Source organism: Aquarana catesbeiana, linkage group LG01, assembly GCF_042186555.1.
Source record: "Aquarana catesbeiana isolate 2022-GZ linkage group LG01, ASM4218655v1, whole genome shotgun sequence".
Lineage (NCBI taxonomy): Eukaryota > Metazoa > Chordata > Amphibia > Anura > Ranidae > Aquarana > Aquarana catesbeiana.
This window is the reverse complement of record NC_133324.1, coordinates 751501426-751528159: the sequence shown is the minus strand read 5'-3', so window position 1 is coordinate 751528159 and position 26734 is coordinate 751501426. Positions and strand designations below refer to the sequence as shown.

The 26734-nt window shown below is 42.9% G+C and overlaps 1 protein-coding gene across 1 annotated transcript in view; it reads right to left on the bottom strand.

Annotated features, from left to right (window-relative positions):
* RXFP1 (relaxin family peptide receptor 1) overlaps positions 1–26734 on the bottom strand; it is a 522477-nt gene that overhangs the window by 194716 nt on the left and 301027 nt on the right. Inside the window, exon 7 of the mRNA XM_073605821.1 lies at positions 18012–18083. Coding sequence (XP_073461922.1) covers positions 18012–18083 — 72 coding nt within the window. The remainder of the gene's footprint in view (positions 1–18011; positions 18084–26734) is intronic.

Genomic DNA, 26734 nt, shown 5'->3' with positions numbered 1-26734 from the left:
AGGATACATCATCTTTGGTGGATATTTCGACGAATAGTATGGCGTACATATCAGAGACTATATGTCTTCGGGGTTCGGACCCGTTGCATATGACTTCGAAAGGTGTGTGATCTCTGCACCATTGAGACAGTAAGGTAGAGCTGAGTAGAAAGTGACGTATCTGAAGGTAGTTGAAATAGGGGATGTGTGTGTCAGTTAGCCTAGTTGTGAGGGCTTGGTAAGGTACAATTTTCCCTTTGCTGAACAAAGCTTCTGCTCTAATGGATTTTGTCGTGGGTCTACCAGTAGTGTCAAGGGGAGTGACTCCCGGGGAAAGTCCGGATTCCGGTCAAGCGGTGTCATTGGGCCCGGCGATGAGGCAATTTTCAGTTTGACATATAGTGCGAAAAGTCTGAATTGTTGGACCAGTCAGGGGGTGGGATTTGCTTTCCCTTGGTGTTTCATGGGGGCTTATCCATGGGAGGTGTTGGATAGGAAAGGAGGAAAACACCTCCTCTATGCCTATCCAGGCTTTAGCCTCTTTGTGTAGGTGCCAGTCTACAATTCTGGTTAGGTGGCATGACCAGTAGTATTTTTGTATATCGGGGAGCCCTATTCCTCCCCTCGATTTAGGTGCCACCAGTTTCTCCCAACTTACCCGAGGATGTTTGTCAGCCCAAATAAATTTTAGGCAGAACTGTTTGTAAGAGGCGAAGAAAGAGGGTGGTAGTTTGATGGGGATCGTTTGTAGTAAATAGAGAAGTCTGGGAAGGATGTTCATTTTCAATATTTCCGCCCTCCCAAACCATGAGAATGTGCCTCTGTTCCAGTCCTGAAGGTCATTTTGTATTGTTTTCAGGATGGGGGTGAAGTTTCTGGGGTATAGATCCTCTAGTTTAGCTGGTAACTGAATCCCCAGATACGTGATTGCATGTGTGTCCCATCCAAAAGGAAAATTGGCTTGGCATATTGTCACAGTAGAGTTGGGTAGGGAGATATTTAGGGCCCTGGATTTGGCGAAATTTATTTGAAGGTTGGATATAGATTTAAAGAGGGAAAAATCTTTTTATAGGTTAGGAATTGTGGTAATGGGGTCTGTAAGGAATAGAAGGACGTCGTCGGCATGTGCAGCCAGCTTGTATTGTGTGTTGTTGATTTCAACTCCTTTAATGTCCATATTGGTCCTAAGCCTGCGGAGTATAGGTTCCATCGTGAGTATGAATATAATTGGGGACAACGGGCAACCCTGACGGGTTCCATTAGACACAGAGAAGGCATCCGACAGGTGGCCATTGACTCTGATTCTCGCGGTTGGTTAAAGAGCGAGGATATATTGGAGCATGCGATCTCGAAACCCCAGTTTGCGTAAGACTTCCGTCATATAGTCCCAGGCCACTCTGTTGAATGCGTTCTCCACATCAAGGGATAGAAAAAACCCAGGGGTGTTGGAGGAGGATAGCCAATGATGTATGTTTATTGCCTTTAGGGTGTTGTCCCTGGCCTCGCGAATGGGGATAAATCCCACTTGGTCCAAAGAGACCAAGGATGGGTGTAAAGGGAGTATGCGATTCGCTATGACTTTTGCGTAGAGCTTCACGTCGACATTTATGAGCGATAAAGGTCTGTAATTGAAGACCAAGGTTGCGTCTTTGCCCGGTTTCGGTATCATTACTACGTGAGCCTCCAGGAGATCCTTACAGCTTTCGGTTTGTGTAGGTAATGAGTTGAAAGTTCTCAGGAACCGCGGTATGAGTATATCTGTGAAGGTTTTGTAGTAGCTGACAGTTAGGCCGTCAGGACTGGGGCTTTTGCCCGGTTTTTCATTTGTTTAAGGGCTTCAATGGTCTCTTCCCAAGTGAGTGGGTTATCTAATTCAGCAGCCTCATCAGCGGAGATGGGTTGGGGGCCAAATTGTGTCAAAAAATCATCTATTGTCTGTTTTCTGTCTCGGGTTGGGTCAGTCGTTGGGTGGGTAGGTAGGTTGTATAGTTTAGAGTAAAATTGTTCGAATTGATGTGCTATACCCTTTGATGTCTCTATTTTGTTCCCTGAGGTGTCCAAAATAGAGTGGATGGTCATATTTGCTTTTTTATCTTGGAGGGCTTTGGCAAGCATTTTGCCGGATTTGTTGCCAAACTCATAGAAAATGCGCTGTGATAGGGCGTATTTGCGTCTAGTCGATTTCCCCAGTTCTTCGAGGAGATCTCTCCTGGCATTTAGCATCTCTTGAAAGGTTTGTTCAGCTAAAGGTTGTTTGTGTTTCTTTTCTAGAGAATGAATACTTGCTGAAAGTTCCGTGATACGTGCTTGTCTGGCTTTCCGCTGCAATGGAAATAAGTTCACCCCTGATGACACATTTGTGCATAGCTCTGAGGAAGAGGGGACATTCCCCTCGAAACGCGTTAGCGGATTGCAGCGTCTGTGTGTTCCTCCACGACCCCTGGAAGGTTCTGCTCATTCCAAATCGCAGACTGTATACCGGTGCGATTTTATGTTGTGCCTCCTCCACCAATCGCCTGTGAGTTATTTCCTTTATTATTTTTTATCAAATAAATGTTTTAAAAGTTAATGCACTAGGCTGGTGCGCTTTTGTCTTCTTTTTATTTCGGTCTATAGAGGCAGTCAGGAGGGAGTCTAAGTCAGTTTGGGTCAAGAAGAAGTAGTCTGTCCTCGTGTACTTGTGATGAGGGGGAGAGTAGAAGGTGAAGTCCTTGGTGTTGGGATGTAGTGTGCGCCAGGTGTCGTGGACGGTTAAGTTGGTGAGCTGAGTTTTGATTGCACGAAGTGCTCTGTAAGTTATGGTGGAGGATCCTGACGAGAAATCCAGGGAGGGTGTGAGGGCCAAGTTAAAGTCACCCCCACAACCAGCAGGCCCCTCTGGAACGCGGTGCGATTTTGTAGGGTTTTACGAAAGAAAGGGACCTGTTGCCTGTTGGGGGCATAAAGGTTGGCTAAGGTTATAGGTTTATTGTATAACTTGCCTTTCAAAAAAATGTAACGGGCGTCAGAGTCTATTTCTGTGTCCTGAATTTGAATGGGACAACTTTTTGAGATTAGGATGGATACTCCTTTGGATTTGGAGACATTATTAGTGGCGTGATATACCATGGGATAGAAGGGGCTGTGTAATTTGGGGATACTGTCCGTTCTGAAGTGCGTTTCCTGAAGAAAGACCACATCAGCCTTGGCTTTTCTTAGGAGGAGAAGCAGCTGTGATCTCTTTTCGGGAGTGTTGAGTCCCTTAACATTCAAAGAGTATAGCTTGACCTAGGGGGGAGGGGGATGTTCGGAGCCTGTGGGCGGCATCATATACTAGAATGTACACACTTTATGTGTGTGATCAGTACTGATGTTGTAGTGGGGGTTGTGGGGGGGGGGTAGATGGGGGTGGGTACTGAAGGAGGGGAGGTAGGGGCAGGGGAGACCTACTCCTAAACCGTAAACCGATAGGGTAAGGGAACTGTCCCTTTTCCTAAAACAGAGGTTTCGGTGAGGTACAGAGAGAGGGTAGAGAGAATCTCTCCTAGAGAGGCAAACTCTAATCCAAGCTGCTGTTCGGGGGTTGAGAAAGAGAACACGGGAGAGATGTGTATAGTTAACATCTTAGTCCACTGTTGTTACTGCCTTCGGCGGGTGAACTTACGTGTGTGGGTAACTTGCTGCAGGAATGCCTTATTAGTGTCACCTGCATTTTTGATATGTGGGTTAAGTGCTTGTGTTGGGTGGCCGTGTGGTCCACCCTTATGTAGGTGGAGGTGACTCAACTCAGGGGGAGTGTATCTGTAGTGTCCTCCGTTTGTCTGAGCGGAGTTACACAACAGAATGAGGTTTGTAAAGGTGGGGGTATCTATTCTGTCTAACTAGACAGCAAGGTAAATACCACCGATGAATCATAGCAAATTGTGTGATTACTAGTAAGAGCGGCGCTATATCCCTAAGGCAGACCATGGCCATGCTTCAACTTAAAGGAGTATAAAAAAAAAAAAAAAAAAGAAAGGGAAAAAAAAGGTTTCCCATACATATTCGCAAAGGTGTTTACACGGATGACTGGTACATTCCCGAATGATGATTAGTGATAAACCTACTGTCATTGAGTGTGTTGCTGGGTTCTGTTGTGCCTAAGAGGTTATTGGCAGTGCTATACTCCACTCGGGCAGACAAGGGTTTCCCCCTATTCACAGCATAAGTCATTTGATACCGGGTAGTTACTATAATGCAATCTACATAATCATAAAAAAAAAATAAATAAATAAAAAAAACAAATCCCCCCCCCTATCAGATGATTTTTAACATGGCATTTACATGGGCTCACCTGAACCTCCAATATCTACAAGAATGTCCCTGGGTCTATGTCCCTGTTTGGGGAGTGGAGTGTTGAAGGGGGCCAAGTAGGGATTAGCATATAAGCAAGGGTATTGAATTTGATATCTGGGGGAGTCCTTTAGATGAGAACAAATTTAGGGAATGGAATATCTGGGTTGAATGATAGTATAGAGGTTCCAGCGAGCCCACCAACGCAATCCCATAAATCCCAATCCTCCCGCATAAAAAAAAAGGCAAGCAAGCAATACAACCTGTGACAGTCAAGTTTGCAAAACCATGTACAGTGATACAGAATGATGTAAATACCGTTAGACGCCTTGTGACTTAAGATGTGTGGACCTGTAGACAAACAAAGAGGAATGAACCTGTAAAAAAAAAAAAAGAAAAGGGGGGGGGGGAGGATCCCCCTCCAGTGATGTCCAGTCAATAGAGCAATTGTGTCTCTCAGATGCTAAGTTAATATGATAGCACTGTTGTGGGTTTCTCTGGTGGTGGAGGATATTGAGAGGGGCGGAAAGTCTCCTGGTAGATGTGACGGCAATTCCTTGGAGTTACCGTTAGGGAAGCAAACCTGGCCAGTGTCTGAGGCCCTTCACAGAGGGCGTGGTGTGCTGTCAAATATGGGAGAGCACTTTATGCAAAAACAACCGGTAAAACACATCTGTTATAGCTGGGGAGTACCAAAAAAAAAAATTTACAGAACTTAGCCATGGTCTGGGCGCCACTCTATTAAGATCGCTGGGGATTGGCCTTGGTTCGGTCCAAGATCACGTCTGGCCCTCTGTGGGCATGGGGATGTAGTCAGGCTGGTACCAATCTGGGAGCTTCTGGAAGATGGTTGAGATCTGTTACCTGATGCCGATCTGTGCCTGCGGTATCTGGTTTCTTGGGCTTCCATGGGTTCTTCCCTGCGGTACTCTCTTCTGGGTTTCTGGCAGCGAAACTCTGCGTACCAATTTGGTACCTCCACCTCAGGGATGTCCAGGGTGGCACAAAAGAACTGCAGTTCCTCGGGGACTCATAATAGGACTGTGCGACCATGATGAATGTATGCCTGTGGCTCTTAACGTGTCGAGCATTGGTCTCAGATCTCTCCTATGTTGAAGAATGATGCCAGAGAGATCTTGGTAAATGTGGATGTCAGAGCCCCCATGTGATAGGTGGATCCTGTTTCTTGCCTTGGGGAGTATGTCTTCCTTCAACTTGTAGTCCAACAAAGCAACACACCACATCTCTGGGGGGGTCTGTATCTCTCCCTTTGGGTCTGAGTGCACGATAAATGCGCTCCATTTCCACCTTGGTGTGTGCTGGTCTGTCTAGTAAGTTGTTAAACAGGCCTGTAATAGTGGTAGTTAGTTGCTCAGGTTCAACTGACTCTGGCAGACCTCTGATGTGGAAGTTATGGCGTCTGCTTCTGTTATCCAAATCTTCTACGTGACGCTGGAGGTCTCTCAGTTGTAACGTGTGCGTATCCACCTTTTGTGTCACCCGGTGGAGGACCGTGTCATGCAGGGCTGAAGACTTCTCTACTTCCTGTACCCTGTCAGCGATGGCGCGGATGTCCAGTTGCAAGTCAGCTATGGCCGCTGACAGAGTGTCTTTTATGTCTTCAGCCACCGCTCTGAGATCACACAAGCTGGGATGCTGCTGGAGGTGTGCTGTGTGATCTCCCTGCTCTGAGGTGGGGAGGCTAGATGGTGCTCCGAGCTGTGACTGAACCGAGACCTGTGACGGGCCCTGGCGGGAAGCCGCCATGTTACTTCTCTGGGTCCGGAATAGTTCGGGGATGTGCTGGCTCAGGCCGCTCTGCTGTCTGCGCGGCGAGCGTGATCAGGAGGAGGAGGAGTTCCGCGATGCTGTCCCCATTTTTGTGTGGCTGGCAGTGCGGTGAGAGCTTAGCCTGGAGCTGAGAGGCAGTGTAGCGGCGGGAGCTTGTCTCTCAGGCGTCCATCTTCCCACGAGGTCAAGCCACGCCCCTGAATTATCTTATATACACAAATAGAGTAGAGCTTACGTATGTTTAATAAAAAATTGAATGTGTGGAGTAGAAAAGGAGTTTGAACTCCTATCAGACTTTTTCTTGTTCAATGTCTTTATTAAAGTTTCAGTAGAGACATTACAGAAGAGAAACAGTGTTAGCCATACATTAGATCATTGTAAACAGGTTCGCAGGAACGTGTATGATTGGCAAAACCATTGTAGAAAACATCTGGGATCAATGTTGTCTATCCCGAGAGTAAAGCAGAAGGTGGGGTCATCGTCCAGCGCCCCCAGACACCCCAGTTGGGGACACGCTGTGTGCCCTACCTGAGATGTCGGAAGTTTTGTTAGGATGACTAAGTGCATAGAAATGTGTGTAGTAAAGTGAAGACAAACAAATGTCCAAGAACTCCTGTCAGACTTTTAACTGCCATCTGGAGCTCAGGAAGAACTCCTAAAAAAAAGAAGTGAAAAAATAATTTCCAGCAGCAGCACAGACAGAAATAAAAATTTTGGATGGACATTCCCTTTAACCACTTCAGTCCCGGAAGAATGACCAGGCCATTGGTTGTGATACGTCACTGTGTCACTTTAACTGACAATTGCGCGGTCGTGCGGCGCTGTACCCAAACAAAATTGATTTTTCCCACAAATAGAGCTTTCTTTTGGTGGTATTTGATCACCGCTGCGTTTTTTATTTTTTGCGCTATAAACAAAAAAAGACTGACAATTTTGAAAAAAAACTATATTTTTTACTTTTTGCTATAATAAATATGAAAAAAAAAAGAACGAATTTCTTCATCAGTTTAGGCCAATATGTATTCTACTACATATGTTTGGTAAAAAAATCGCAATAACCGTATATTGATTGTTTGAGCAAAAGTTATAGCATCTACAAAATAGGGGCTAGATTTATGGCATTTTTATAATTACTATTTTTTTTACTAGTAATTAGCGGTGATCGGACACTTTTGACACTTTTTTGGGACCAGTGACATTTATACAGCGATCAGTGCTATAAAAATGCACTGATTACTGTATAAATGACACTGGCAGGGAAGGGGTTAACACTAGGGGGCGAGCAAGGGGTTAAGTGTGTCCTAGCGTGCTCCATATTTCTTAAACAAACCGCCGTATCGGTACGGAGATTCGCGCAATAGAGCCCCCCTGCCGCCGTATATTGGCGGCGGCTGGTCAGCAAGTGGTTAAGCTACCCATAATTTTTAATGATTGTCTCCTGAACCTGATGATTATAGGATGAGATGACTATCCTGATGTCTAACTATGATAAACTGCAGGATACAAATTCTGCCATTTTTTATGCTTGTTGTGACAAGCTAAGCACACAACTTTTGATTATATTCTAGCATAAGGCCTTGCAAAATGTGTTTCTACACAGGCTTTTAAACACAAATATGCAAGCATCGAATAGGCGATCTACAGTATAGGTGTCATATGATTTTTTTTTTTTTCACAATCAAAATTTATTGAACGTTTATAACAGATGACAATATGACATCATATCAATTATCAAATACAGGTATACAGTATATCAGGGGCGTAACTACCACCATAGCGACCCATGCGGGCGCTATGGGGCCCGCAGCCGAGTGGGGCCCGGTGAGGATAAGAGCACCGCCGGCACAGTCTCCCAGCCAGGGGAAGAGAGAGGAAAGGAAGAGTCGAGCTGTCCGTATCAGCAGAGAGCTGAATTGCCCGATGTAAGAGCTTTCATTAGAACTTCCAGTGTTCCCGGGGCTCACGTCACATAGCTCCACCTTTTGGCCCGGCGCCTTTGATAGACAGAACGCTGATCCAATGCGGGACATGTGACGTCATCAAAGGCGTCGGGCCAAGAGGTGGGGCTATGTTATGATGAGCCCCGGGAAGACGGGAAATTCAAATGAAAGCTATTACAGTGGGCAATCCCGCTCTCTGCTGATCCGGGTGGCTTGCCTCTTCCTCTGCATAGGTGGGGCTGTATGGGGCACAGGCATACCAGGCTGTATTGGGCACAGGTCACGCTGTATGGGGCACAGGTCACGCTGTATGGGGCACAGGCAGACCAGGCTGTATGGGGCACAGGTCACGCTGTATGGGGCACAGGTCACGCTGAATTGGGCACAGGTCACGCTGCATTGGGCACAGGTCATGCTGCATTGGGTACAGGTCACGCTGTATGTGGCACAGGTCACGCTGCATTGACACTAGGGCAGCTGTGGGGGGGGGCTGTTTGCAGGGGGGCCCCATACAACATTTTGCTATGGGGCCCTGCTTTTTCTAGTTACGCCCCTGCAGTATATGTCAGTTTACATGGATAAACATTTAACTTTAAACTTTAATGAAAGTCTGAATTTTCTAGATACAGCAGCTATAAAGTTGTATCTTTGTTAAACCCAATTTTTTTTTGGCTCAGCACAAAAAAATATGCTTTTTAAATAGTTCTTCACAGAAGTGCTAGAACTTCTAATGGCTTGTAAAAACTATATTTCTGGACTTTATTCATTTCTTCTTGTATAATATCAACAAAATAATTTGTGCTTCAAAGTGTTGCCTTGACTTTATTGCCTATATTCATCATGCAATGCCTAAAGCCCAACTCCAGGATGGAAAAAACATTGCAGTGGGGCAATCAAGGGGTTTACAATCTAAGGTTCCTATCTCACATGTATACTGTACATACATACACAGGGCCAGTTAACCTATCAGAATATCTTTGAAGTACGGAAGGAAACAGGAAACCCACACAAGCACAGGGATAATAAGGAAACTCTATACAATAGTGTCCTGGCCAGTATTCAAACTGAGGACCCCAGTGCTGCAAGGTAAAAATTGTAACTGCTAAGTCACTGCTGAGTTTATTAGCCATACAATGCAATACAGTGGCAGTGGCTGTAAACCCAACATGACATTTTAAAAGATATATACTGTATGATTGTTAAAACCTCTTCTTATCCACCTAAATCATCATATAAAATACAGCTGAACTTTTCTTCTTTGTCCCCTTTTCATGCATAAAGGCAAGTCTCACTCTTTCAAACTTTCACGAAGGAAAAGATCTTTTAGTTTGTCTAGGCCTATAAAACAGAGAACAACCAGATTTATCTTTACAGGAAGATGGAAATGACCATCTTTCTTCTGTTTGGTTCTGAACCTCATGGAACTTTATCATTTCTTTATGACTTGCGATTCCAGTAATTACTCATTTCAAAATTTAAACCTTACCAATTTTCCAATTATCAATATAAACCTTACTAATTGTCTTCTTGTTTTGGAAATTGCAACTGTCATTTATTCAGATGCATTTCTTCAACCTCATTAATCTTCTAGAACTCTGCTTGGACCTTTCTAACCTATGATAAATCCTATTTCGAATGGTTAGTCTCCATATCAGATACTGATCTCTTCATATATATGGGGGGACTTCTTTTTCATCGGCTTATATCTTGATGGTTGTTATTCTTTCTTTCGCCATTTTGCCTAACAGTAGTGTTATTTAATAGTTATGTTATAATATGTAACTTAATAAGAGTAATATTTATTACATATGATCCATTTACTGCTCAAAAGTATTACATTTATAAGATATTTACAGGAGACATATTTTAAGCCATAATAGTGCAGAGTGGCAAAAAATGCTCCCAAAGTAGACTTTTTTTCTAGTCAATAAAAATGACTCCACATTTGATGATGCAGGCATTTTGTCAAATAAGCATTATCCTTAGTACGTTATATTTACTTGTGTATATATATATATACTATTTTCCTCTCCTTATTCAATATTTGCATTATTTTTTTTGCCCCACATTCTCAAACCCTTTGTAATCTTTTCTTATCCACAATTCTCACTTTCCACCTTTTTTTTCTTGGGGTATTATGCTTTATTTTCTATCAATTCTGTTGTGTATCATATACATCATATTATTGCATTATGTTTTTTCCTAACATTCTCCAACTCTTTTCTTATCCACAATTCTCATTTTCCTCCTTTTATTTCTTGGGGTATTGTGTTTTATTTTCTACCAAATCTTACTTTTCTAATGTGACACCACTACAGAAGTTTACAAAATCTTTATCTATAATATACAAGGTCTTAATTCCCCCAATAAAAGAACTTTGGAATTCAGATATTATAGCTTCATGCAAAGTTAACATCTATTACTTCACAATCACATTTCTCCCAAAGCCCCAGAAGGTTTACCGTCTTTCATGACCAGGCCATTTTTTGTGATACGACACTCCTTTACTTTAACTGACAATTGCGCGGCCGTGCAACGCTGTACACAAATAATATTGATGCCTGTTTTTTCCCTCAAATAGAGCTTTCTTCTGGTGGTATTTGGTCACCTCTGCGGTTTAAATTTTTTGCGCTATTAACAAAATGAAGACCTAAAATTTTGAAAAAAAACCTATATTTTTTACTTTATCCTATAAAACATATCCAAAAAAAAAAAATTGAAAAAAAAAACAAATTTCTTAGTTTAGGCCAATATGTATTCTGCTACATATTTGTGGTAAAAAATCCCAATAAGCGTAGATTGATTGGTTTGCCCAAAAGTTATAGTGTCTACAAACTAGGGGATATTTTTATAGAATTCTTATTTATTTATTTATTTTTACTAGTAATTGCAGTGATCAGAGTTTTTTTGCAGGACTGCAACATTTTGGCGGACAAATCGGACACCTAACTGGCACTTTTGACACTTTTTGGGGACCAGTGAAACTAATACAGTGATTAGTGCTAAATAATATGCACTGTAACTGTACTAATGACACTGGTAGGGAAGGGGTTAACATTAGGGGTGATCAAAGGGTTACGCGTGCTCCTATGGAGTGCTTTCTAACTGTAGGTGGAATGTTGTGACTGGAGGAAAACAGAGCTTGTGTTTCTGCTTAGCAGAAACATAAGATCTCCATCTTTCTCATTCACAGAACGGCGATCTGCCTTGTTTACATAGGCAGATCACCATTCTGCCTCTCCTGTGAACAATCGGCGGGTCCGAGCGGCCATCGTGGCCCCCTACCCTTGTGCACAGAACAGACCCAATCCTCCTATTCTGGGGTCACCTGCCTGCACTCTTGGCTCATCCTCTTCCCTGAGTGTCCCCATAGCAAGGGGGCACTTGTGCAGACTGAATCACGAGCCACGCTGTGTGGGTCAGCCCTGCCCCCACTCCCTCCTCACAGGATTATATTGACAGCAGCAGGAGACAATGGCTCCTGCTGAGTCTCCTGTGAGAAGAGGGGAGATAAGTACAGAGTAGTGCTGTAGCAGACAGTCACAGTGCTGGATTGAGATTGGGCTCAGGTAAGTATTTTTTTGGGGGGGGGGGGGCTGGGGATAGCTGACTTGGAAAGGTTTTTTTACCTTAATACGGAGAATGTATTAAGGTAAAAAAACCTTTTACCTTTACAACCACTTTAACGGTCACAAAAACATGCTAAGTGCCCTTAGACCTAAAATATAAGAGATCACAACATCTTTGAACCTTTATTTGACAGCTATTGCAATAAATCTTTGTGAAGGAACAGACCTAAGATTTATGCCCAGAGAGGTAGAATTGGTAAACTTCTGGCTCAAAAACTCAATCCTAGATCTATTATTACAGAATTTCCGAAAATAAAGCGGTATTAAACCCAAAACCAAAAATGCAATATTTTGCAGCCTACCAGTCATTAGATGTGGCTGCATTAGTTTTCTTATTTTCAGAACTTTCGCCTCTTTCTTGCCCTGCTTTCACCTGGTGATCTGACCAGTAACACAGTAACACACCTCCTGTATTAGAGTGCCCTCACTCATCAGCCAAACATCAGCTCACGCTTTATAATCAGTTACAACAAACATTTTTTTCCTCTTTGGATAAAGGTTAAACATAAATAAATAAAAGCTGATCATTGTAAGCGCCTCTGTGTTAAATGCTTTTTTTTTTATCCCTGGCACTAGTACAGGCTCACTCCTGAGCATCACTGTCTGCATCCATTGACATCATCACTGACTTTGATTGACAGCAGCGGGAGCAAATTACTCTCACTGCCTCAGCAAAGCCAGTGAGACCAGGAGGTGAGGGGAGAGAAGAGCTGCAGATGGGCATGGCACTGGATCGATTGAGGGCTCAGGCAAGTAAAAAGGAGGGGGGTACCGATGCTTAAACATTTTTTTACCTGAATGCAAGGCATGGGTTAAGGAAAAAAGTTTAGGCTTTATAACCACTTTAAGTCTTTCTAATGAAACTTTAACTCAAAATACACCACCCATTACTGGAGAAATTCAGGCATTTTACCCATGACTTTACTCAAAACTAGAAAATATTCCCACTAAATTATTAAAATCATATCTTCTTCTCATAAATCCATGCTTGATAGCCTATTTACAGCTGAAAAAAATCTAATTAGCTATTAACAAGTTAAAACTTTCCAACTCAGAACCCAATGAATTCTCTGGCATGTAATATAAAAATTTGTAGATGTACTAGCTCCATTCATGATGATTTAAATAGCATTAGAAATAGACATTCCATTCATCCAACAGAAAATGTGGCTTTTATACATTCTCCCAAAGAAAAAAAGGATTTATCAAATCCCTTAAGTTTCCATCATATTTCAATAATTAACAGCGATATTATATAAGCTAATAGAATTAATACTTTTATATGACAATATATTCATCCAAGGTAAGGTCGGATTTGTTCCTAACTACCAAGCATTCAACCAAACCAGGGTTGTACTCAACCTGTTTAATCAAACTGGGACAATGAAACCAATAGACGAGACATGCTTTTATCACAAGTAGTCCTACAAAAAGTGTTGGATTCTAAATCATGTGACTACTTTTTTTTTTACTTTAGAATAATATGGACTTGGTTTTATTACAATTTTAAACATCCTTTTAAATTATCCTGAGGCCACTGAACCGTTGGCTACAGCCAACCATGAAAATTCTAACATAACATTTTTTTCCCAGGAGGTTGACAGCGATTGATGCTTCTCACTTCCCCTTCTGATCTCTATCTCACATTTATTGAAATGATTATAAAAATATCTACTATTTCAAGGTTCAAGCTACATGATTCTAAATCAAAAATCATGAACCCAAACTACAGATTGCAAAAACATTAATATCCACTTTTCCAATTAAAAAAATGTTATCCTTTTCTCTTTCCTATTTGGGTATATACTTGACACATCCTTTAATACAGTTTATCACCTAAACTACCCTCCTTTGTTCAAATTTTTTTAGGGGAACTAGATAGGTGGTCATTATCACTCCCTCCATGGTTTGGACACCTTTATTCTATAATAAAATAATATTCTGCCTACAATATATTTTTTACTTGTCCAGTAAACATAGTTAAAAACATCTAGAATCCTTTCAATCCAAACTATTTATATTGGAATGGGGAAAAAATCAAATCCAGAAATCATAAACATACTCTATATATTACTAAATCTCAATATTCTTTCACTCAGCCCAACTTAGTCAACTATTAAAACTTAATATTAAAAAATATGCTGCCTTAATGGGCTCAAATTGAATCCCAAACTTGGTCACTGCTCCCCAGATACTTAAACTCATCAACCCAACAGAGTGGAATATTCATTTTAGGTCAAGGTTGCGACTGTCCAAGCAGAAGATTAGAGATTTGTCTCAGTTGACCCTAATCCCAGAGAAACCAAATTTATTTTGATGAATTTGTACCAAATTCATCAAAAAGATGCAGCGGAGCTTGCAGGGAGAATAATGGATTCTCAAGGATCAAAAGAGCATCATCTGTGTATAGGGCTAATTTGTCCTCAAACAGACCAACTCCGATATCCCAAACTCCGTTCTCAGTTTGAATTTGGGCCACAAAGGGCTCTAAAGCAAGAGCAAATAACCAAAGGGAGAGGGGACAGCCCTGTTTTGTGCCCCATTGAAGGGGAAAAGGGGAAGGATGAATTGGGGTCCAAAGCCATACTTAATGGGGGCAGTCTCAGTGGCGTCACTAAGGGGGGGTGAGGGGTGCGGTCCGCACCCTGGTGACATCCACTAGAGGGGGACAACAGGCTGACACTGGCACAGACGCCGCGGCTCCCTCCTTCCCTTCCAGATCTCCTCAGCTGCATGCGATGTGCGGGAAGAGTGGGGGAGGAGGGTGTGAGGCAGAGACAGAGGTGCCTTGAGTCTGACACTGACTGTCCCACACACTGCAATCATCTCTCTCCCCGCCAGCTGCACTCACTGCAGACCAAACTATAGCCACCTCCTCCTCGGCTGAGGAGCCAAGGAGGAGGAAGAACACGCTATAGCACCTGCCTGGGGCTGAGGTATTGCAGAGGAGGGGGACATCTATGCTGCCAGGAGAGACATTTTAGGGAGGGGAGGGGGGTTGAGGGTAAGTACTAGGGGGTACTTTGTTTTGGGTTAGAAATGACTTGTGCTATAAGGGGGGGGCAGATTCGAAGTTTAACCCCCCCAGCACAATTCCTCTCTGCTACCAAAGCACTCCCTAGCACATATCCTCTAACCCCCACCCCCCAAACAATCAAAGATCCCATCTCAGCTCCATCCATCTTCCCATCCAATGCCAGCTCCATCCACCCCCCCAACCCATCCCTGCTCCATCCATCCCCCAACCCATCCCTGCTCCATCCATCCCCCCGATCCCATCCCTGCTCCATCCATCTCTCCCATCCCATCCCAGCTCCATCCACCCCCCTGATCCTATCCCTGCTCCATCCACCTCCCCCATCCCACCCCTGCTCCATCCATCCCCCTGATCCCATACCTGCTCCATCCACCCCCCATCCCATCCCAGCTCCATCCATCCCTCCCGCAATCTTATCACTGCTCCATCCATCACCCCCATCCCATCCCGTCTCCATCCACCACCTCCATTCCATCCCAGCTCCATCCATCCTCCTGATCCCATCCTGGCTCCATCCTTCCCCCGATCCTATTCCAGTTCCATCCACCCTCCCAATCACATCCCGGCTCCCTCCACCACCCCAACCCAGCTCCATCCATTCCCCTGATTCCATCCCTCCTCTATCCATTCCCCGGGGGGGGGGGTGACACCATGTTTTACTGCACCAGGTGACACCAACCCTAGTGACACCACTGCAGTCAAGAGGTAGTTCCATTCTATGGAATCAAATGCTTTTTTTAGCATCCAAAGAAACCACCACTCAGCACTGAGGACTTGAAAGTTGAAGGCATGTTTGGGGGATGGGTAATACTTTGAGCACGGGACAATTTGCATTCCTGTGTGATATCCCGTGTCATCCTGTGTCATATGTGATACACACTCCTGAGTCCTGTACCCTGTGCAATATGCACTCCTTACCCTGTGCTCCTGAGTCTGCTTCCTGTGTGTTGCACACTCCTTAGTACAACATGTATTCCTGAACTCTGTGTTCTGTGTAATATGCTTTTTTGAACACTGCAAAATATGCACTACTGAGCCCTGCACTTTGCGCAATACACAATCCCTTAGCTCTGCACCCTGTGCAACATGCACTCCTAAACCTCGTGCCCTGTTTGATGTGCCCACCTGAGCACTGCACAATATGGACTACTGAGCCCAGTGCCATGTGTGATACGCACTCCTGAGCCCTGTGTGATATGTACTTTTGAGCCCACGCCCTGTGCGTTACTCACTTGAGCTCTGCGTCCTGCGTGATATGCACTCTTAAGTCTGAACCCCATGCAATGTGCACTCCTGAGCCCTGCACTCTGTGCATTGCATCCTATGCAATAAGCAGGTCTGAGTTCTGACCACCCCAGCATTATGCACATCGCCACCCAGGGAATGGGGGTAGGGGTTGTGTATGAGTACCTGCACCTATTCTCTGAGAAAAACAGACCTGGACTATAGGATTTTAACACATGTAACAAATTTTGTTTTCTTTTGTGTCTTCACTTGAAATTGAATACATATCATTGACACAGAAAAAAAGACAAATATGTTTCACATCTTCCTATTTTAACAACTGATGTGTTCATACAAGAGTAAATTATCTTCTTTTTAGCCCTGTAAATGGTTAAGATGCATTGTGTGACAATGCACTAAGATCTGTATAGGTTATGTTGTTCTTGTTCCACCTATTCATTGGGGATGTGTCTGTTTTTACTTCCCAGATGACTGTGAGAAAGGATTACTATGTGATAGCACAGTATGTTGCTTTCCCTGGATATTGAGTGTAAAGTGACCATTATGAACAAGATAAAAGATAACAGATAACAGATTAGGCCACTGTGAAATGAATTAAAGATAAAACAGATGAACAAAAGTTATTGGATAGAGAATAAACTGGACAATGTTCATTGAAAATGTTTTTGTACAATAACTACATAGTGTGTGCAGTTAATGCATGAATGTTTTGGCTTCACCCAAGGAATAAAGAAATGAATCTTGAGCAGTAAATAACTAGACTTATTTTTACATTATCATAAAATGATTTCTAACCCCACATACACAAAGTTATTTTGATGAAAATTCCTTAGGTATGGTTCCTGCATTCATTTTTCTTTTTTTAGGCTAAAAACATTTTCAGCAAGTACAGAAAATGCTTGTTAATCTTGGCAGAAAGTTTAACCCCAAGTAATATAGATATAGAGTTTATGTTTAAAGTTTAAAGTCCTCCATAGACATAATGGAGTGACAGGAAGATTTTGCAGGACCACCAGGTGGAAATAATGGTTAAAGAAGATACATTCAGCCACCAATATATTACAATTTTTGTTTTTGGGTTTAGATAAACCTGAAGGCTTCCTATTTACATTTGCAGACAATCTTGCTTTGTATAAAATCCATGACCTCTCAATGGCACATGGAATTATTTATGGAGATACTGAACAAATAGATAGCAGAATTGGTTGACAGGGTAACTACAGTATATCTGCTAATGCATGCAAACATTGTAGAACTTCTACATCCAATCTAGAAATTCAATGCAGTCAGTAAATGGAGGAATCTCAGTTCCTTTCCGCTCCATGGCCTGTTGCTATACTAGCGTGGTTGATAGCTCCCCATTGCTGTTTGACCATACTGATAGCAAGGAGATGAAGAACTACTTAGTTCTCTCTATCTATCCATTTTTTAATTTCAGCCCTCCATTTGCTGTCACTTTTTTTCTGGTCGTAGCCACTACTATGACAAAGAAAGCACATAATGCAGCTTGAAAATGTTGATAAAATGATAGTCTTGTACAGTTATACATCTAGGAATTTGATTTACCCAGGTTGCTTCTACAGACTCCAGGGACATTTTTGGTAGGCTTTATTGGATGCTGGCACTTTAGCAGGCCAGACTTTCGCCACCTTGAGATTACAGTAAAGGTGTTAAGAGCAGTTAGAATAAAAGTGGTAAATGTGAGGAACCCTGAATGGGGAGAGAGTGGACAATTGTGGACATTTATTTTCATGAGTGGACAGTATGAGTTAGTAAAGCTAAGATAGGGTAAATGAGATATGTGAAGTTTGAAGAAAAAACTATATTATTTGTGCTTGTTGTCTATGTCTAGGTTTCCTGTTACAAAAAAATAACAGCTAGTTATTATAGTCTTAAATTACTGCTGTCAAAGAGTTAAGAATAGACCTCTACAGAAAAAAGGAGACTTTAGTATAAAGATGTTCATTGTTCAGCTATCTAAAACTGATGCAGGTCAATCTTAAGGACAACAGCAGGAAGGCATACAAGATACCCATTACAACATTGGAAGTACAAACTGTGCATTGAAATAAAACTTACAACCATTCCAGCCTGTGGAGATCTCGAAACACTCCAGGTTTAAGGGTGCTTATTGCATTATGGCTCAAATAGCTGAAAAGAAGCAAACAACAAATGTCATATGGGAAATTTCCTTATATGAAATGTATGGGTAATCTTATCATATAAATAAAATAGCTTTCAAATGTAATTTTTGTGTTACAAACTTATCAAAACTGACTTTAACAAACAAAGAACTATAAACATACGATTAGTTTAAATGACTAAATAGAAGAGTATACACATACACAGTGGAAATGTCTGTTCAGTGGTGTTCCACTTTAAGAAAGCTTCCCAGAACTGCCTAATGTAAAAAGAATAGTTATCTGCTGACACCTCCAAGTCCACTGCTCTCTACTACCCTGGTGGACTTGCCAGCCTTAGTAACACACTAACATGCTGCACAAGGCACAAGGGGAGAAAAGACAATAAATCTAGACAAAAATAATACACATAAATGACATAAATAAAGAATAACAGAATGTCTTTTATAAGTAACACAATGCATGGGTGACTGTGCAGAAATCCAGTTCTGGGTGCAAAGGTATTGACTGCTTGACTGACCCAGCAATGCATCAAATTAAATTACACATCTCCCATCCTAAAATAGTATTTCACATACATGTGCAATTGCTACCAAATGTTTAGTTTGCGTCTCAAAAAACATTTTTGAGACAGAATGCAAACAAGACATTTGTGAGATGAAATGTACAAAGAAAGGTTTTATATTTTGGTACCTATATCATGTTCACTGTAATCATTTGGCATAGGTCTATGTGGTATCTGAAGACATCTTCTTGAAGGTTCCAGCCTCAAACTTGGAGTGATCCTGTCACCATGGGGGGTCACATTTAGCTTAGGAAAACTTGTAAACAAGAGCATCTGTACTTACCTTTCTGGCAGCTTCTATCTTAAATCTTCGTTGCTATGCTGCTCCTGACATCTGCAGGTATTCAACACTTTTGGGTGTTTTGACTCCTTGCTCCCTCTGCAACTCACTGTAAATTCACCTACCAGTATTTTTGTCCTATAGTTATGTACAAACTACAGCGGGTAAAATAAGAATTAAACATGCCACCATTTTTTCTAGGTAAATATATCTCTAAAAGTGCTATTGACATAAAATTTTCACCACATGTCAGTAACAACCCATGCAATTCATACATACAAAAACACCAAACAAATAAGTTCAGAAATTAAGTTATGTGTAATAAAATGGAATGACACAGGGAAAAAGTATTGAACACACAAAGAAAGAGAGGTGCAAAAAGGCATCGAAAAGCCAAGACACCAGCTGAAAGCTATCAGTAATTAGAAAGCAATCCTGCCCCTTGTCAGTGCAAATTCGTATCAGCTGGTTAAGTCTCAACTGATGGACTTATGCAAGAACATCATTTCACCATAAACCAGGTGCTCGACCAGGTGCTCCTCGCAAGATTTCTGACAGAGGAGTGAAAAGAATTATCAGCAGAGTTGTCCAAGAGCCAAGGACCACTTGTGGAAAGCTGCAGAAAGACCTGGAATTAGCAAGTACAATTGTTTCAAAGAAAACAAAAAGTAATGGACTCACCCGCCATGGCCTGTACACGCGCTCACCACGCAAGACTCCATTCCTTTAGAAAAAGCATGTTGAAGCTTCTTTAAAGCTTGCTGCACAACATTTAGACAAGCCTGTGGAATACTGGGAAAATATAGTCTGGTCAGATGAGACCAAAATTTAACTCTTTGGATGCCATAATACACACCATGTTTGGAGGTCAAATGGCATTGCACATGACCCCAAAAACGCCATACCAACAGTGAAGTTTGGAGGTGGGAACATCATAGTGTGGGGCTGTTTTTAAGCATACAGTACTGGCAAACTTCATGTCATTGAAGGAAGGATGAATGGAAAAATGTACCACGACATTCTTAATAAAAATCTGCTGCTGTCTACCAGGATGATGAAGATGAAACGAGGGTGGACATTTCAGCAAGACAATGATCCCAAACATAAAGCCAAGGAAATTCTCAATTGGTTTCAAAGAAAGAAAATAAAGCTGCTAGAATGTTTCAGCCAATCACCAATGACTTGAATCCAATAGAAAATCTATGGAAAAAACTAAAGATCGGAGTTCATAGAAGAGGCCTATGGAGCCTTCAAGATTTGAAGACTGTTTATGTGGAAGAATGGGCCAAAATCACACCCGAGCAATGCATGCAACTAGTTTCTCTATACAGGAGGCATCTTGAAGCTGTCATTACCAACAAAGGATTTTGTACTAAGTATTAAATATATTTCAGTTGGCGTGTTCAATACTTTTCCCTGTGTCATTCCATTTTATTACACATAACTTCATTTCTGAACGTATTTGTTTTTGTTTCTTTGTATGTATGGATTGCATGGGTTGTTACTGACATGTGGTGAACATTTCATGTCAATAGCACCTTTAGAAATATATTTACCTAGAAAAATGGTGACGTTTTCAATACTTATTTTACCAGCTGTATATACGGGAGATACAACATGCGGGAGGTCCTAAAGTTTATCCTCTAGGTATGTACAAACCACAGCATGCAGTATAAGGACAAGGTAGTGTCAAATACAGAGTCTAAACACGTGACATATAGCTAAAAAACATGATCAATCCGCACAATCTGTGTGCATAAGAAATAATAAAATAGTATGATAATAAAGAAAATAAATATACAGTATCTCACAAAAGTAAATATACCCCTCACATTTTTATAAATATTTTATTATATCTTTTTATGTGTCAACACGACCGGACCGAACCCCCCTCACGACCGAGAGCGGCAGCGGGTGACCCGGGAACCTACAGCGGCGGCAGAGTGAGACATCGTGGTGCAAGAGCAGGTGTACTGAGGACAGTAATCACCCCATAGACATGGACAGAGGAGGTGGGAGGACATCCAGCGGGACCAGGAGGAGGAAGGCTGACAGGGAGAGGCGGCGGGTAAGTGAAGTGCAGACCAGAGGGAGAGTGTGTGAGACTGATTAGAGAAGCAGCGACACTGAAGGTTACTGAGTGACTAACTGCTAATGTCAGATTACAAGGGGAGACACAGAGACACAAACACCAAAACCTGACTGACAGTGTTTGTGAGTACCTGAGTATTGTGTGTATTGTGAGTACCTGAGTATTGTGAGTACCTGAGTATTGTGTGTGCATGTGGACTGTGAATACACAAGTGCTGTGAGTGCACGTGGACTGTGAGTGCACGTGAACTATGGGTGCACGAGTGCTGTAAGTACACGTGGATTGTGAGTGCATAAGTGCTGTGACTGCATGTGGACTGTGAGTGCACTAGTGCTGTGAGTGCACATGGACTGTAAGTGCACGAGTGCTGTGAGTGCACGTAGGCTGTGAGTGCACGTGGGCTGTGAGTACCTGTGTATTGCATTGTTGACTACCTGTGTATTGTATTGTTGAGTACCTGTGTATTGTCGAGTATTAGTGTCAGGAAACTAGTTGTTAGTTAATTTGGACAGGGTATAATCCTCAATCCCCATCAAAGTAGTAGGTATGATGCCCGGCGGGTGTGGAGATGCGACTCGGTGTACATCTTGCGGCATGTATGCGTTCCTTGATCATCTGATCAAGGGCGAATACTGCTGTGCAACATGTAAGCACATTGTTTCCCTGGAAGCCCAGGTTCTGAATCTAGGGAAGCAACTGTCAACACTAAGAAGTCCCTTCATACTGAAGGAGAATTTGGGTCGTACCAGGCAGGTCCAGGCAGGGGCCAGCACAGAGGCGGGTGGAGATAAAGAGGGGCAGGCACCAAAGCAGATTAGATGGGTGACATTCAGGAAGGATAGAGGGAAAACAGTCAGGGAGGCCGGTCCTGAACTGGAACATCCCAATAAGTATGCCCCATTGAGTGACATTGGGGAAACCAGTCAGTGACCAGCATTGCTGGAGCTAAGTGACTCCCCTAACTGTCAGGGGAATAACTCCTCACGTGAGGGTGGGAGTAAAGCCAAAGGAAAGGAAAGACAAATTCTGCTGGTAGGGATCTCAATTCTTATAAGGACAGAGAGGGCAATCTGTCACAAAGACCTGAGGCGCCGAACTGTATGTTGTCTACTGGGCGCTCAGGTTCAGCACATCACGGATCTGGTGGACAGATTATTGGAAGGGGCTGGGGAAGACCCGGCTGTCATGGTGCACGTTGGCACCAATGACAAAGTCAGAGGAAGATGTAGTGTCCTATAAGGACAGAGAGGGCAATCTGTCACAAAGACCTGAGGCGCCGAACTGTATGTTGTCTACTGGGCGCTCAGGTTCAGCACATCACGGATCTGGTGGACAGATTATTGGAAGGGGCTGGGGAAGACCCGGCTGTCATGGTGCACGTTGGCACCAATGACAAAGTCAGAGGAAGATGTAGTGTCCTAAAAAATGATTTTAGGGACTTAAGAGCTAAATTAAGGAAAAGGACCTCCAAGGTAGTATTCTTAGAAATACTACTGGTACCTCGAGTCACACCAGAAAGGCAGAGGGAGATTAGGGAAGTAAACAAGTGGCTCAGGAGCTGGTGTAGTAAGGAGGGGTTTGGGTTCCTGGGGAACCAGCTCTATAGAAGGGTCTGCACCTAAATGAGGAGGGTGCAGATCTGCTGAGAGTGAACATGGCCGAAAAGTTAGAGGGGTTTTTAAACTAGGCGACGGGGGGGGGGAGGGTCCAGAGGTATAGATAGTCAGTGCGGAACATATTCCAGAGGGTAGTATTGGGGGCATTAGTGGTAAGTTGACTAAAGCACCTAAACCCGAGGTAAGTATAGTAACAAGTCCTATTTGCAACCTCAGAACACCCAATAAGTGTTCACCAATGCCATGAGTTTGGGGGACAGGATGGGAGAACTAGAGCTACTGTTGTACGAAGAGGTTTTTGATTTTGTAGGAATTTCAGAGACTTGGTTCAACAGCTATCATGATTGGCTGGCAACCATTCAAGGGCATTCCCTATATCGAAGGAATTGAGAGGGTAAAAAAGGGGGAGGGGTATGCCTGTATATAAAAAATGATGTACAAGTGAATGTGAGAGATGACATCACTAAGGGAGCAAGAGGTAGGTGGAATTCTTATGGGTAGAGCTGCAAAGGGATGAAACTAAGGGGAAAGTAATACTGAGAGTATGCTATAGGCCCCCTAACCAGAGGGAGGAGGCAGAGGCGGACCTCCTATCACAATTTGGATTAGCGGCAAGGATGGGAAATGTCGTTGTCATGGTTATGCAATAGAGTTTGTCTGTCAGCTTACCTATCACCATGTGTTCATCTCTAGAGACCAGCCGACTCTCATCTGACTGCTTTTAACTTGCCAACAAATTTTAACTGACTGCTTTTGCTTGCCAACAAATTCAAGAGTTTTGCTGACCGTCACAGGCGTAAGCCGCCTTCTCTTCAGCCACGAGACAAAGTCTGGCTCTCCACCAGGAACATCAGACTCTGGGTTCCTTCTCTCAAATTTGCCCCAAGATTCATTGGTCCCTACACCATAACTTCTAATCTGAATCCTGTTTGTTTCAAGCTCCAGATTCCCAAAAGCCTCAAAATATCTAACTCCTTCCATGTTGCCCTTCTGAAGCCTTTAGTCCTCAATAAGTTCTCTCGTCCTCTCTCTACCACAGCGCCGGTCTCTGAGTATAATCAGGATTACGAGGTTAGCCAAATTTTGGATTCCCGACTCTGTAGAGGCATTCTCCAGTACCTCTTGCATTGGAAAGGGTTTGGTCCTGAGGAGAGGTTGTGGATCACGACTTCTGAGGTCTTTGCACCTCGTCTGTTGAGGAAGTTTCATTTGAAGTTCCCATCTAAACCTGGTCCCAGGCGGGGAAGGGGGAGGCCTCGTAAGAGGGGGGTACTGTCTTGGTTATGCAATAGAGTTTGTCTGTCAGCTTACCTATCACCATGTGTTCATCTCTAGAGACCAGCCGACTCTCACCTGACTCCTTTTATTATCTCTTCTCTAGCATGGCTCCACCCCAGCTCCTATCAGTGAACTCTATATTAACCTGTGCACTGCAGGCCAGCCAGTTTCCTGCTTGCCGTGTGCTCTACGTTTGTTTCTGTTACTGACCTTGGCGTGTTCTCAACTATTCCTGTCTGCTCGTGACCCTGACCTTTGGCGTGTCCCAGACTATCCCTGTTTGCCTGTGACCCTGAACCTTTGGCATGTACTCTGTTGTCCTTGTCTGCTTGTGGCTCCGACCTTGGTTTATTCCCTTACTATCCCTATCCTCCTGTTGCTTACTGTGGATGTGAGCTGGGGGACCCTGGGGGTCACGACCTGGAGCCAGTTGCAGCCCAGTCCATCCTCACCACTAGAGGCTCTGGTGAACACCTGCTGGCTCTTAGACTCCGCGCCCTAGGGAATCTTACGCTCTAACCCCGGTGGGATCCGTGTTGGTGTTCCAGCAGCCCTGCCTTCCTTACCACCCTGACTCCCATGCGCAGCAGTCAGCCGTAGGGTCCACTACCTTGCGGTGCATTCCTGATCCCAACGGTGTGCATCTGTCACCTAGCCTCAGGTGACCTGACAGTCATTATAATGGGGGACTTTAATTATCCAGAAATAGACTGGGTGGAAGGAACCGTGTATTCATCTAAGGTGCGCCAGTTCCAAAATGTCTCTCAGGACAATTTCATGGGTCAGATGGTAAATGCACCAACTAGAAACAAAGCGTTACTAGACCTACTGATTACCAACAATACAGACCTGATCACAGATGTGGAAATACGGGGCAATTTAAGAGGCAGCAATCACAGGTAAATTAGTTTCAGTATAAATCACACTAATAAGAAACATAAGGGGAATACAAAGACACTGAATTTCAAAAGAGTCAACTTCCCTTAACTACGAGCCTTGCTAGAAGATACAAATTGGGATAAAATCTTAGGAACAAAGAACACAGAGGAGAAATGGGTATGCTTTAAGAGCATATTAATTAAGGGTTAGCCAGTGCATCACAATAGGAAATAAATTTAATAGAACTAATAAAAAAAATACAAGGCTGAGGGATCATCATCAGCATTTTAACTTTACAAAGAACGCAACAAGGAATGTAAGGGTGCAATCAGGGCGGCTAAGATATAACACGAAAGGCACATAGTGGAGGAGAGTAAGAAGAATCCCAAGAAATTCATTAAGTACATAAATAGTAAGAAAGTGACTTCAGATCATATTGGTCCCATAAAGAATGATGAAGGGAATCTGGTTACCAAGGATAGAGAGCTGACGAAGGTATTGAATTTATTCTTCTTCTCGGTCTTCAGGAGGGAATAGGGCGGGCTTCAGTAACCAAAACTGCAATGTTTATCCTCATGACACGTCACAGGAAGCACCCTCATGGCTAACAGAGGACAGAAGTAGAAATAGACTTGAAAAACTTAACATTAATAAGTTACCGGGACCAGATGGCTTGCACCCGAGAGTCCTTAAGGAACTCAGTCAAATAATTGCCAGACCATTGTTCCTAATTTTTACGAACAGTCTACTGGCTGGAATGGTACGAGCTGATTGGAGAAAAGCCAATGTAGCACCAATATTTAAAAAAGGGCCAAGATACATCCCTGGGAATTACAGACCAGTTAGCCTAACATCAATTGTATGCAAGCGCTTGGAGGGGATGATAAGGTACTATATACAAGATTTTAGTAATGACAACGGTATCATTAGCAGTAATCAGCATGGATTCATGAAGAATCGTTCTTGCCAAACCAATCTATTAACCTTCTATAAGGAGGTGAGCTGCCATCCAGATAAAGGAAGGCCCATAGATGTGTGTGTATGGTGTATCTGGATTTTGCAAAAGCATTTGATACAGTTCCCCATAAAGTTTACTGTACAAAGTAAGGTCAGTTGGCATTGACCATAGGGTGAGTACATGGATTAAAAACTGGCTAAAGGGTCAAGTTCAGAGGGTAGTAAAAAAAGGGGGAGTACTGGGAATGGGCATGGGTGGAAAGTGGGGTCCCCCAGGGTTCTGTCCTGGGACCAATCCTATTTAATTAATTTATAAAATGCAAGCAAAGCAAACTGAATATTGGCATGCATTAAAAAGGGGATTAACTCCAGAGATAAAACAAAATTCTCCCACTCTATAAGACTCTGGTCAGGCCGCACCTGGAGTATGCTGTCCAGTTCTGGACACCAGTCCTCAGGAAGGATGTGCTGGAACTGGAGAGAGTCCAGAGAAGGGCAACAAAAAAAAAGGGTTTGGGGGACATTTGTTGTGAGGAAAGGTTACGAGCACTGAACTTGTTCTCTCTGGAGAAGAGAGGCTTGAGAGGGGAAATGATTTCAATGTACAAATACCGCACTGGTGACCCCACAATAGGGATAAAACTTTTCAGCGTAAGGGAATTTAATAAGACACGCAGCCATTCACTAAAATTAGAAGAAAAGTGGTTTAACATTAAACTGCATAGAGGGTTCTTTACTGTAAGAGCGGTAAGCATGTGCTATTCCCTTCCACAGGCTGTGGTTTCAGCTGGGAACATCAATAATTAAAAAAAACTATTAGATAAGCACCTGAATGACCACAGCATACAGGGATATATAATGTAATACTGACATAAAATCACACACATAGATTGGACTTGATGGACTTTTGTCTTTTTTTAAACTTGCCTACTATGTAACTATGTAACACTGAAGAAATGACACTTTGCTACAATGTAAAGTAGTGAGTGTACAG